The 12,500-nt window shown below is 53.1% G+C and overlaps 2 protein-coding genes across 4 annotated transcripts in view; one reads left to right on the plus strand and one right to left on the minus strand.

The window, feature by feature from the left end:
• Positions 1 to 3,226: 3,226 nt before the first annotated feature.
• On the plus strand, positions 3,227 to 10,389 carry ash2l (ash2 like, histone lysine methyltransferase complex subunit). 2 transcript variants are annotated; one of them, XM_076140143.1, is made up of 17 exons: positions 3,227 to 3,297; positions 3,798 to 3,864; positions 3,936 to 4,081; positions 4,325 to 4,413; positions 4,498 to 4,592; positions 4,672 to 4,767; positions 4,853 to 4,948; positions 5,025 to 5,100; positions 6,083 to 6,100; positions 7,751 to 7,850; positions 8,638 to 8,855; positions 8,928 to 9,095; positions 9,250 to 9,443; positions 9,519 to 9,611; positions 9,695 to 9,793; positions 9,878 to 9,937; positions 10,024 to 10,389. In XM_076140143.1, exons 1-17 carry the CDS (start codon positions 3,239 to 3,241, stop codon positions 10,129 to 10,131), a joined length of 1,782 nt encoding a protein of 593 aa, XP_075996258.1. In that variant the 5' UTR covers positions 3,227 to 3,238; the 3' UTR covers positions 10,132 to 10,389. The 2 variants fall into 2 exon arrangements, with proteins under 2 accessions (XP_075996258.1, XP_075996259.1); XM_076140144.1 differs by lacking the exon at positions 6,083 to 6,100.
• A 122-nt stretch (positions 10,390 to 10,511) lies between these two features.
• The window catches only part of LOC142990373 (G protein-coupled receptor kinase 5-like), a 6,446-nt gene continuing 4,457 nt past the window's right edge, over positions 10,512 to 12,500 (minus strand). For both annotated transcript variants that reach the window (XM_076140145.1, XM_076140146.1), the window contains 6 exons: positions 12,195 to 12,284; positions 11,886 to 12,094; positions 11,665 to 11,802; positions 11,266 to 11,403; positions 11,007 to 11,138; positions 10,512 to 10,930 (listed from right to left, as the gene is read on the minus strand). In XM_076140145.1, coding sequence (XP_075996260.1) covers positions 10,847 to 10,930; positions 11,007 to 11,138; positions 11,266 to 11,403; positions 11,665 to 11,802; positions 11,886 to 12,094; positions 12,195 to 12,284 — 791 coding nt within the window. In that variant the 3' untranslated portion in view covers positions 10,512 to 10,846. The remainder of the gene's footprint in view (positions 10,931 to 11,006; positions 11,139 to 11,265; positions 11,404 to 11,664; positions 11,803 to 11,885; positions 12,095 to 12,194; positions 12,285 to 12,500) is intronic.

The raw sequence follows: 12,500 nt of genomic DNA on the forward strand, positions 1-12,500 counted from the left end.
GGTGAATTTGTTGGGGTCCAGGATGTCCCGCACGGAGAACGAGGTTCTGTGGCTCAGCGGCACTTTGGCAGGCTGCATGTCGGATCTGCTGGCGTATGGGAGCTGCTCGCGTGCTGCAGCTTATATACACACACACACACACACACACACACACACACACACACACACACACACACACACACACACACACACACATTTACATTCATTCAAATCCCAACACGAACGCAGCAGAACCTTGGTGCGCGTGTGCGGGGCGCTGTCGCGGGCACGCTGCGGCCCCCCCAGAATGCTGCTGGCCCGGGGGGGGGGGGTCTCAGCTGGGGGCCCTTGTGGTTCAGATGTTCCCTTTTCTCTCCCTCCGTGTTGCTCTTTGTGCTGCTGCGTGTCTTTATTGGCAGATGCGGGATTTGACGCGTGAACGCGCGTTGTGATGCTAATTGATGGACTCATCAAAGGGAAAGTGGCGCCTCTGTCTCTTTCATTTGTCCCGTGAAGTGAAAAGCTCTTTAGTTCCATTAGAGGCACTTACACGTTTATGAGCCGCTGGACATGTGGTCACAGCCCGCGGGCTCCGGCAGACACGCCCACTCACAGACTGAGCCCCACATCTCACATCAGGATCAACTTTGATCTGAACTTTTCTCAGGTGCAAACATCACGTGACACCTTCAGCACGCGCTGTTATTCTCTACTCTATGGAGTTACCTGAGTGAGTGAGTGAGTGAGTGAGTGAGTGTGTGAGTGAGTGAGTGAGTGAGTGTGTGAGTGTGTGAGTGAGTGAGTGTGTGAGTGAGTGAGTGAGTGAGTGAGGGTGTGAGTGAGTGAGTGAGTGTGTGAGTGAGTGAGTGAGTGAGTGAGTGTGTGAGTGAGTGAGTGAGTGAGTGAGTGAGTGAGTGTGTGAGTGAGTGAGTGAGTGAGTGAGTGTGTGAGTGAGTGAGTGAGTGTGTGAGTGAGTGAGTGAGTGTGTGAGTGTGTGTGTGTGAGTGTGTGAGTGAGTGAGTGAGTGAGTGAGTGAGTGAGTGAGTGAGTGAGTGAGTGAGTGAGTGAGTGAGTGAGTGAGTGAGTGTGTGAGTGAGTGAGTGAGTGAGTGAGTGTGTGAGTGAGTGAGTGAGTGAGTGAGTGAGTGAGTGAGTGTGTGAGTGAGTGAGTGAGTGAGTGAGTGAGTGAGTGAGTGTGTGAGTGAGTGAGTGAGTGAGTGAGTGTGTGAGTGTGTGAGTGAGTGAGTGAGTGTGTGAGTGTGTGAGTGTGTGAGTGAGTGAGTGTGTGAGTGAGTGAGTGAGTGAGTGAGTGAGTGTGTGAGTGAGTGAGTGAGTGAGTGAGTGTGTGAGTGTGTGAGTGTGTGAGTGAGTGAGTGAGTGAGTGAGTGAGAGAATTTTCTTATTATACATTTTTTATAAGTTAAGTGTATACTGAACTGGAGACTGAAGCTTTTCTGTCTGTTGACAGAGTTCAGCTTTACGGTGGTAAATGAAAGCTAGAGCGTCCCTGCAGCTCTGTGATAGCCGGCGGCCTCAGGCTCCTACAGAGCGTCGGCCTTTGACAGAGCAGAGAGGCCGGCACGTCCGGACCAACAACAGATGTCACCAGCAGGTTGACCCTCGCTGACCCCCGGCCTTTGTTCACCAGGACAAGAGGAAGAAGAGAGGAGCAGGACCTGGGCTCTGCCTGGACCTGGGCTCTGCCTGGACCGGGGCTCTGCCTGGACCGGGACTCTGCCTGGACCTGGGCTCTGCCTGGACCTGGGCTCTGCTTGGACCTGGGCTCTGCTTGGACCTGGGCTCTGCTTGGACCTGGGGCTCTGCCTGGACCTGGGGCTCTGCTTGGACCTGGGCTCTGCTTGGACCTGGGGCTCTGCCTGGACCTGGGGCTCTGCTTGGACCTGGGCTCTGCTTGGACCTGGGCTCTGCCTGGACCTGGGGCTCTGCTTGGACCTGGGCTCTGCTTGGACCTGGGCTCTGCCTGAACCTGGGGCTCTGCCTGGAGTACCAAGAGGATCCACATTCCACTGAGTTGAAGAGTCCACTTCAGAACCACACAGACTAAAGTCTCAGTGTAAAGTTTGTTAGTGAATCCAGGAGATAGGTTGAGCTTTTATTGTGGAGGGCAGAACTTCAGTCTTTGTGCTGTAGAAGAAGAAAGGTTCTGGTTTCATTCTGATCTGTACTTTAACTGTTGCACAGTAATTTCCCTCGGGTTAATAAACTTTGATCTTATCTTATCTTAACATGGAGGTGAGGAAGATCAGTGTGTGTGTGTGTGTGTGTGTGTGTGTGTGTGAGAGAGAGAGAGAGAGAGAGAGACAGAGCAGCAGTTACTTTACAAGCTGACATGGAGACTGAGACAAAGCTCTCACTCCTTCATCCTTTCTCCTCCTCCTCCTCCACTGTCCACAGATGGAGAGAGGAGGAGGAGGAGGAACGTGGCCTTCATCTGCTTAACAAAGCTCTGAGCTTTTACAGCCTCACCCAGGGGTGCTCTGCTCTCTGCACACACACACACACACACACACTCTTTGTCTCTGTGCTGCTGGCACACTTTAACACGCGCCACAAACTTCTACACAACAAGGATGAAGAGGAGGAAGACAGTGCTCAGGGTGGTCCGACACAAAATAAGTGTGTCTGTGTGTCTGTGTGTGTGTGTTTGAGTGTGAGTGTGTATGTATATACGAGTGTGTGTGTGTGTGTGTGTGTGTGTGTGTGTGTGTGTGTGTGTGTGTGAGTGAGTGAGTGAGTGAGTGAGTGAGTGAGTGAGTGAGTGAGTGAGTGTGTGTGTTGTTCTGAATAAAAAAAAGACAGATACACAAAGACAGAAAAGTAATGAAAGAACCATCACACATGCCGACACTCACGCCGACACACACACACACACACACACACACACACACACACACACACTGGAAACATCAGATAAACTTTTATCAGTGAATATTTAAGGTGAGCAGCGCCATCTGCTGGTCACTGCATCAACCTGAAGGTTTTCATCTCTAAATGAGGCACCACTTCGTCTCTCTCTCACACACACGCACACACACACACACACACACACACACACACACACACACACACACACACACACACACACACACACACACACACACACACACACACAGATAGTCGCCTGTTCACCAGAGGTGTCGCTGTTGGCGGTAACCGCCTCTTGTAGCTACCGGGACATGACGTCACGCCGTCGACCCTGCAGCCTCTCGCGATATTTCCTGTTTGTATTGATCACAAACATGGCGTCTGAAGCAGAAGCGGGCTCTGCTTCTACAGCCGGGGCAGAGACGGCAGAGCGGTAAGAGAGCTTCCTACAGAGCGCCTTAAACATTAGACTGAAGCACAGCCGAAATGTATTCGCTCTGGAGGCGCAGAGCGCGTTTCTCCGTGTTTTGTAGCTTTAAATGCCGTTTGTACAGCTACATGCTAACGTTAGCTACACAGCTGCAACTCTTTGTGACTGCAGGATGCTCTGTCGTGTTGCTCTGTCATGTTGCTCTGTATGAATTGACGCGATGCTCCGCTTCATTCGCTCTACACAGCGATCATGACACTAAGATTCAATATGACGTCAGCAGGAAGAGAAAACGTGTAAGAAAAGTCCCGAAGAAGAAAGAAACACAAAGAGCTTAGAGCGCTGAAACTCAACCAGAGGGTTCAGCTCTGTAAAGAGAAGAGATTCAACCAAGCTCACATAGCAGCCTGGACATGAGCAGAGGAGGACACACACACACACACACACACACACACACACACAGAGCGAGCTGCTGTGACTGTCATGTGTGTGTTTGTTTCCAGTGAGGCAGCGTTTGGAGAGCTTCCCTCCAGCATGGACACAGAGTCTTCAAACGGCAAAGAAGGAATGGTGAGGAACGTCCTTTAAGCAGGCGTCGCACGCTGCTCTGCTCTTTAACCAACGCTGGCGTTTCCCCACAGGAAGCTGCGGGCGAAGGCTCAGAGGCCGCCGACGCCCTCACGGGGTCGGGCGACGAGGAGAGCGGGAGGCAGCTGGGCGAGGTGGAGCTGCAGTGCGCTCTGTGCACCAAGTGGTTCACAGCAGACACGTTTGGCATCGACACGGCGTAAGTATTCCCAGCAGGGGGCGCTGGACTGGAGCTCACACTGGAGCTCACACTGGAGCTCACACTGGGGCTCCCTCTCTGAGGGCTGCTGGTGAATCATGGTGCACACAGATGATGTGTTCAGGCTCCAGTCCGCCCAGCTTCAGCCTCTGGCTCCATGTTGGAGCAGGAGGCACAGGGAGGAGCTCCTCACATGAGTTAGCCATGTTCATGATGATTCTTCTCCTCTGTGCTCCTCTGCAGAACCTGTCTTCCCTTTATGACCAACTACGTGTTTCACTGCAACGTGTGCCATCACAGTGGAAACACCTACTTCCTCAGGAAACAAGCCAGTAGGTGTCTGAATGATGAGGTGTGACGGCAGCTCTGGCCTTTTCCTCACCGCTGTGTGACACTCTGTTGTGTTTGTGGCTCAGATCTGAAGGAGATGTGTCTCACCGCCCTGGCTAACCTGACGTGGCGCTCCAGAACCCAAGAGGAGCATCCAAAGACCATGTTCTCCAAAGACAAGGTGGGTCCACCTCACAGCGCCTGAACCCTGACCCCGTGTCTGAGTGTTCTGCTCTCTCACCTGCATGATTCTGTTGCAGGACATCATACCGTTCATTGATAAGTACTGGGAGTGCATGACCACGCGTCAGAGGCCGGGGAAGCTGACCTGGCCCAATAACATCGTGAAGACCATGGTAACCAGACCTTAAGACAAAGATCTCCACCTGGAAGCAGAGTGGGCCACTGTGGGACTGATGACAGATGCTTGTTGTTCTCCAGAGTAAAGAGCGAGATGTGTTCCTGGTGAAGGAGCATCCTGACCCTGGCAGCAAGGACCCCGAGGAGGAGTACCCCAAGTTTGGCCTGTTGGATCAGGTGCAGATCAGGTTTCAGTGCTGAAGGAGAGGAAGGTTTATCTGCTGAGGTACTGATCATAGTCTGTCTGCTGCAGGACCTGGGAACCATTGGACCCTCATATGACGCACAGAAGCAAACCACCGCCACGCCCGCCGCCGCCGGCTTAAACGGTAAGAGAGCCAAACGCAGGAAGTGTAAGATAACACAGGTAACTCATAAAGCATCAGATCAGAAAGGCTCACATCAGGTCATCATGGGGGTCTATTAGTGGGTCACATCAGGTCATCAGAGGGTCTGTTAGTGGGTCACATCAGGTCATCAGAGGGTCTGTTAGTGGGTCACATCAGGTCATCATGAGGGTCTGTTAGTGGGTCACATCAGGTCATCATGGGGGTCTGTTAGTGGGTCACATCAGGTCATCATGAGGGTCTGTTAGTGGGTCACATCAGGTCATCATGAGGGTCTGTTAGTGGGTCACATCAGGTCATCATGAGGGTCTGTTAGTGGGTCACATCAGGTCATCAGAGGGTCTGTTAGTGGGTCACATCAGGTCATCATGGGGGTCTGTTAGTGGGTCACATCAGGTCATCATGGGGGTCTGTTAGTGGGTCACATCAGGTCATCATGAGGGTCTGTTAGTGGGTCACATCAGGTCATCATGAGGGTCTGTTAGTGGGTCACATCAGGTCATCATGAGGGTCTGTTAGTGAGTCACATCAGGTCATCATGGGGGTCTGTTAGTGGGTCACATCAGGTCATCATGAGGGTCTGTTAGTGGGTCACATCAGGTCATCATGAGGGTCTGTTAGTGGGTCACATCATGTCATCATGAGGGTCTGTTAGTGGGTCACATCAGGTCATCAGAGGGTCTGTTAGTGGGTCACATCAGGTCATCAAGAGGGTCTGTTAGTGGGTCACATCAGGTCATCAGAGGTATCTGTTAGTGGGTCACATCAGGTCATCAGAGGGTCTGTTAGTGGGTCACATGAGGTCATCACGGGGGTCTGTTAGTGGGTCACATCAGGTCATCACGGGGGTCTGTTAGTGGGTCACATCAGGTCATCAAGACGTCTGATTTGTCACGGTCAGCTGACAGCAGTGAGCCAGAGTGACGATGTGATGACTGTACACATTCTGTGCACTGTGTTCCAGGTGGATCTGCATTCTCAGGTGACTATGTTGTGTTTTGGCATCCTGAGCTGGTTTGTGTGAGTGTGTGTGTGTGTGTGTGTGTGTGTGTGCGAGTGTGTTCCTCTGGATAGAAGTTGGCCCCTGAGGTTCAAAGGGCTGGCTTGGCCCTCATGTGGACCCTCAGCTAAACTGATCCTCAGTCAGCATCATGTGGACAACTTCATCCTGCCTGTCTGCTCTCTGTGTGTGTGTGTGTGTGTGTGTGTGTGTGTGTGTGTGTGTGTGTGTGTGTGTTTGTGTGCCCCCCTCCTGCTGCTAATGGGCTCCAGTCCCCAGATCCTCCTCTGAAAGGACGCTCTGAGCTCATGTTCATGTGAGAACAGAGTGCCGTTTTGATTTGGCTTTCATCCAATACTCATGAGCCTCTTCCTCTTCCTCTTCCTCCTCCATCTCTGCTGAGTCACCACGCCATGAAAACAGAGACTTGTTTAGTTTCCAGCTCTGATTTCAGTTTAAGATTACAGATGAAGAACTTCCTTGTTCTCTGAAGGAATACTTCACTACTTGTGACCAGCAGGGGGCAGCATTACATTGGTGTGGGCCCAAGGTCCTGCAGGCTGCAGTACCTTGGTGAACCACAGGGGCAGAAGACAGACACATGTTGGTTTATGTTGCTCAGAATCAGAAGTTCTCAACAAGAGGTGTCCTTCATCTTTTTCATCCGTTGATCTCTTAGACGTTGCCGTCCCACCGTGAGCTGAGCTCTGATTGGACACAGCGTGGACACATGTAGGTGAAGGTAGTCAGCTGGCAGATGTGACTGCAGGAGTTTGTAGCTGATCCTGATCCTGAAGTCCAGATCCTGGCCAGGATTTCCATGATGTCACCACACATGGAGGTTATGGAACAGGAAACTGATGACTTAATTGCATTTAGTTTCCTGAGGTTTAGTTTGAGTCCCTCAGTTGAATATTTCCTGACCCTGATGTTTGCACAGCAGAGATGGAGGGAGAAGATTCCATCATGGAGTCCCAGGAGCTCTGAGAGGACGGAGTGTTGGGGGAATGCCAAAACATGTCCACTAACTGCTGCCTGTCGCCCCCCCGCACACACCCAGCTCCTGATGAGCCTGCTTCACTCTGTGTGTGTGTGTGCGTGTGTGTGTGCGTGTGTGTGTGCGTGTGTGTGTGCGCGCGCTGACCTCTGCTTTTCTGTGGGGAAATGGTTTAAAATCCATCTAAGGTATCTTATAGGAAGAGAAGATGAGACACAAGACCAAAGTTGAGTCAACATTGGACTCAGATCAAACATGAAGGCATGAGCCTGCAGTGATGTCATCCTTCCTCTGCTCCTTCCTCCCTCTGAAGGCTGCAGTCTACTTCACTAGAGCTCAACCTCTCTGATACCTGCCTTTGCTCTGATTGGCTCAAATGAGGTGGCTGGATAAGCTCCGCCCACTGGACCAATCACAGCCAGGCTGAGGTTTGCTGAGTGGAGATGATCAGAGAGGATCTGCTTCTGTCCTCTTCTGAAGCACGCTGGGGCCTTCAGTCCTGACCCCCATGACCCCATGACCCCGAGCTTTGGTGGTGTTGGTGAAGACTGACCGACCGACTGAGTGAGTGTGTCTGTGTGTGTGTGTCTGCGTGTACATTAACCTCTGTTCTCTGTGATGTCTCTGTGTTGAAGGAGCCTTGGCCCCCGGCCCCGGGAAGGGGAGAGGAGCCAAACGTAAACAGCAGCAGCAACAGGAAGGAGCAGCGGCGGGAGCGGCCAAGAGGACACGCAGGTACACACACACACACACACACACACACACAGGTACACACAGGGGTACACACACACACACACAGGTACACACAGGGGTACACACACACACACACACACACACACACAGGGGTACACACACACACACACACACAGGGGTACACACACACATGGGTACACACACACACAGGTACACACAGGGGTACACACACACAGGGGTACACACACACACAGGTACACACACATACACGGGTACACACACACACACACACACACACACAGGTACACACACATACACGGGTACACACACACAGGTACACACACACACAGGTACACACAGGGGTACACACACATACACAGGTACACACAGGGGTACACACACACAGGTACACACACATACACGGGTACACACACACAGGTACACAGGTACACACAGGGGTACACACGCACACACATACACAGGTACACACAGGGGTACACACACACACACAGTTTCACACACACAGGTGTACACACACACACACACACAGGGGTACATACACACAGGTACACACAGGGGTACACACACACACACAGTTTCACACACACAGGTGTACACACACACACACACACAGGGGTACATACACACAGGTACACACAGGGGTACACACACACACAGGTACACACACACAGGTACACACAGGGGTACACACAGACACACACACACACACAGGTACCCAAAGGGGTACACACACAGGTACACACACACACGCACACATGCACACACGTGTTGTGTCCCTGCTCAGTCTGGACTCTTGTCCCCCCTGCAGTGACCCTCTGTTCTCGGCCCAGCGTCTCCCTCCCCATGGTTACCCTCTGGAGCATCCCTTTAATAAGGACGGGTACCGCTACATCCTGGCAGAACCGGACCCCCACGCTCCAGACCCAGAGAAACTAGAGCTGGACTGCTGGGCGGGTAAACCCATCCCCGGAGACCTGTACCGGGCCTGCCTGTACGAGAGGGTGCTGCTGGCCCTGCACGACAGAGGTACTGTGACCCCTGACCTCTGACCTCTGACCTGCCCTGACCTGTGCTGACACGCTGCCGTCTGTGTTCCAGCTCCTCAGCTGAAGATCTCAGACGACCGCCTGACGGTGACGGGGGAGAAGGGTTACTCCATGGTCCGAGCCTCTCACGGGATACGCAAGGGCTCCTGGTTCTTTGAGGTCTGTGTGGACGACATGCCGCCGGACACGGCAGCCAGACTAGGCTGGTCTCAGCCGCTCGGTGAGTCCGGACGCAGACCTGCTGGTTCCTGTAGCAACAGTTGGAGCTCCTAGCCACGCCTCCCGGACTGTAACGGTCCTCACTCTTCACCTCTCTGTCGTCTTCTTCATCGAAGTGCTCCGTCTGTAACGTTTCTCTCTGTTTCCTGTCCTAGGGAACCTGCAGGCGCCGCTGGGTTACGACAAGTTCAGCTACTCGTGGCGCAGTAAGAAGGGCACTCGCTTCCACCAGTCCATGGGGAAGCATTACTCCTCCAGCTACGGCCAGGGAGACACGCTGGGCTTCTTCATCCAGCTTCCTGACGGCACCGAGACGGCCAGAGCTCTGCCTGACACCTACAAGGACAAGGTGAGGAGGAGGAGGAGGGGGAGGCTCAGACTGAAGGACCACACCAACCTGCTAACTAACTCTTCTGTGTCTCAGGCTCTCATCAAGTTCAAGAGCTACCTGTACTTTGAGGAGAAGGACTACGTGGACAAAGCAGAGAAGAGCCTGAAGGCCATGAGCTCCAGCAGGGTACGACTCCGCCCTCGCCCTCGCCCTCGCCTCTTCCCACTGCTGCAGGACGCCGCCACTCAATTCTTCTTCTTCTCTTTTAGATGATTTTCTATAAGAATGGGGTGAACCAAGGCGTGGCCTATGAGAACCTGTTTGAAGGCCTCTACTTCCCCGCCATCTCCCTCTACAAGAGCTGCACGGTGTGTGTGTGTGTGTGTGCTGCTGCTCTTCCTCTCTCTGGGACAAACCGCCCACTCACCTGCTGTTGTTGTTTCTCTCCTCAGGTGTCGGTGAACTTTGGGCCACATTTCAAACATCCTCCCAAGGACATCAAGTACCAGCCGGTGAGAACGCTGAGCTGTCTGAGCTTCCCCTCGCCGTCACCGTCACGCCCAGCGCTCTGTCATTTCTGTTTCCTTTCCCTCCCCAGATGAGCGACATGGGCTGGGGCGCCGTGATCGAGCACACGCTGGCCGACACGCTGTACCACGTGGAGACGGAGGTGGACGGGAGGCGCAGCCCGCCGTGGGAAGGCTGAGCGCCGCCTCAGGCCCAGTATGAACACTGTGACAGAGCGGTGAGGTCCAACCTGTTCACCTTCACACTCTACATCTCTCACCTTCACCTGCTTTGGCTGAAGAAGACGATGATGATGTCATTCAGCTGTGGAAGTTCTTCAGCATTCCATTCTTGTTCAGTGTTTGTAGTTTGTTTTACTTTGTGTTAGATATTTACAGTTTTATATTCTGGGTTCAATAATAAAACACACACACACACACCCTGCAAGCACGTGTGTTCATCCTTTGGTTTGAGATGCTGCGTGTGTTTACAGGAGAAGATCACTTCCTGTTAGAGAACCTTTCCTGTCTCCAGATGTGAACCAGACGCTGATTTATTATGGAAATAATACAAATACAATTTCATTTCAGGCACTTTATTCTAAATCCATCCCTTCTCAAACATACAAGCCATAAAGTCCAAGCCTTTTCTATGACTTCCTGTTTGAACAGAAGCAGGTGGAGCTGTGAGCTTTGAGTCTTGGCCTGACGTCAACATAACGCCGCCTCACAGAACAGCAGAACCATAAAATTCAAGTCAATATTTAAAACATAACATGAAGAAATGAGGTTTCCATCAGCTGTGTGTCCCTCAAACCAGATTCACACAAGCTCACATTTCCTCCCCTGACGTACGTTTGCTACATTCTCACATTGTGAAGCTGCTCCAGAGACCACGCCCCCTGAGCCACGCCCTCAGAGCGACGACCCCAGCAGCCCAGACTCCATGAACGTCCTGTTGGCCTCTGAAGTCTCATCCTCCGGCGTCTCGGCTGCGTGCTGCGAGCGGGAGAAGGCCACGTTAGAGCGCCCTCTGCTGGAGACGGGTCTGACTAGTATGAGAGCGGGTGCTTACGTGTCTGCGGAAGATGCGTCCCAGCAGGCCGCGTCTGGGGCTCCCGGGGGCCTGGGTCCAGTCCAGGTCAGAAGAGCGAGACCCCTGAGGACCGAACAGGTTCAGCTCTTTGAAACACCCCGTCTCCATCATCTGTACGGGACGACAAGAGGGAGAGAGTGAGACGTCCAGAGGAGGCCCTGAAGATGGAGAGGGGTGAGGGGGCGAGCTGTATTGACTCTAACCCTGCAGGAGTAAAGACTCACTGTGACCCACTGACCTCATTCTGCCAGCTGATTGGAATGCTGCCCGTGTTGAACTTGGAGTAGAAGTTGCTGTCTGTCCGGTCCAGAGTGACGCCCTTCACCGTGGAGAACTCATCAATGTCCTGCACGTCACTGCAGTAAACCAGTCTGGGCTGCAAACATCAACACAACACAACACAACACAACACAACACAACACAACACAACACAACACAACACAACACAACACAACACAACACAGTCAGAGCAGCAGCAGCAGCAGCAGTACGCCACGTAGAGGAGACACGTGAAGTGCAGCGCAGCATGTAAGATCATGTTAAAATCACATCTCCACAGTATAGAAGAGGGAGAGAAAGACTGAGTGAGACGTTCAGAGGGTGGAGGAGTGAAGACGTGAACAGGAAGTGGACTCACGTCAGGCTTGAACGGAGGCTGGACCAGTCCGGCCTCCAGCATCCTGAAGTTAATGTTCTGGAAGAAGGGATGAGCCTGAACCTCTCTGGCTCCTGAGCCTCCGCTGCCCAGCCGGTGCTTGGGGTCCTTAGTGAGGAGCTGCAGGAGAGGAGACAGGTGACATGTTGGGCCTCCGGGTCTCATGTGGTCTGGACCTTCTTCCTGAGGACCCTTGGACTCACCGAGGAGCACAGGTCTTTAACCTGGGGGGAGAACATGTCGCTGTATTCCACCTGCTCTCTCTGGATCCTCCTCTCCGTGTCCTTCTTGTTGGGATGCTCCCCCTGCGTCCTGAGCGGCGGCCGGCCCGCCGTCATCTCGTACACCAGACAGCCGAGGCCCCACCAGTCCACGCTCGCCCCGTAGTGCTCCTGACCTATGACCTCTGGAGCTGAGGGCAGAGAGCAGAGGGCATCTGTGTGTGTGAGCGCCGCAGGCTGTCTGACAAACATGTTCCACCTGTGTGTGTGTGTGTGTGTGTGTGTGTGTACCCATGTAGCCCAGCGTGCCCACCCGGCCTCGCACCAGCCCCTCCTCACACAGACGCACAGCCAGGCCCAGGTCAGAGATCCGGATGTGTCCTGGGGTCATGAACACAAACACATCATCTCTCCTTCAGCACAGGGAAGCAGCATGTAAAAGGAAAAGTGTTGAACCAGTTTGAAACCTGAACCCTGGACCGGTTTCATTCCTGATCTTTTGTTCTCCTCTCTCACTTCCTGCTGCTGTGCTTCAGGCGTTTCTGTGCTCACTGAGGCGTAACAAACAAACGCTACTTTCTAAAAATACACCTGAGC

The sequence above is a fragment of the Genypterus blacodes genome, unplaced genomic scaffold (genome assembly GCF_046128005.1).
Source record: "Genypterus blacodes isolate CSIRO-AG114 ecotype Tasmania unplaced genomic scaffold, CSIRO-AGI_Gbla_v1 ptg000519l_1, whole genome shotgun sequence".
Classification (NCBI taxonomy): Eukaryota; Metazoa; Chordata; class Actinopteri; order Ophidiiformes; family Ophidiidae; genus Genypterus; species Genypterus blacodes.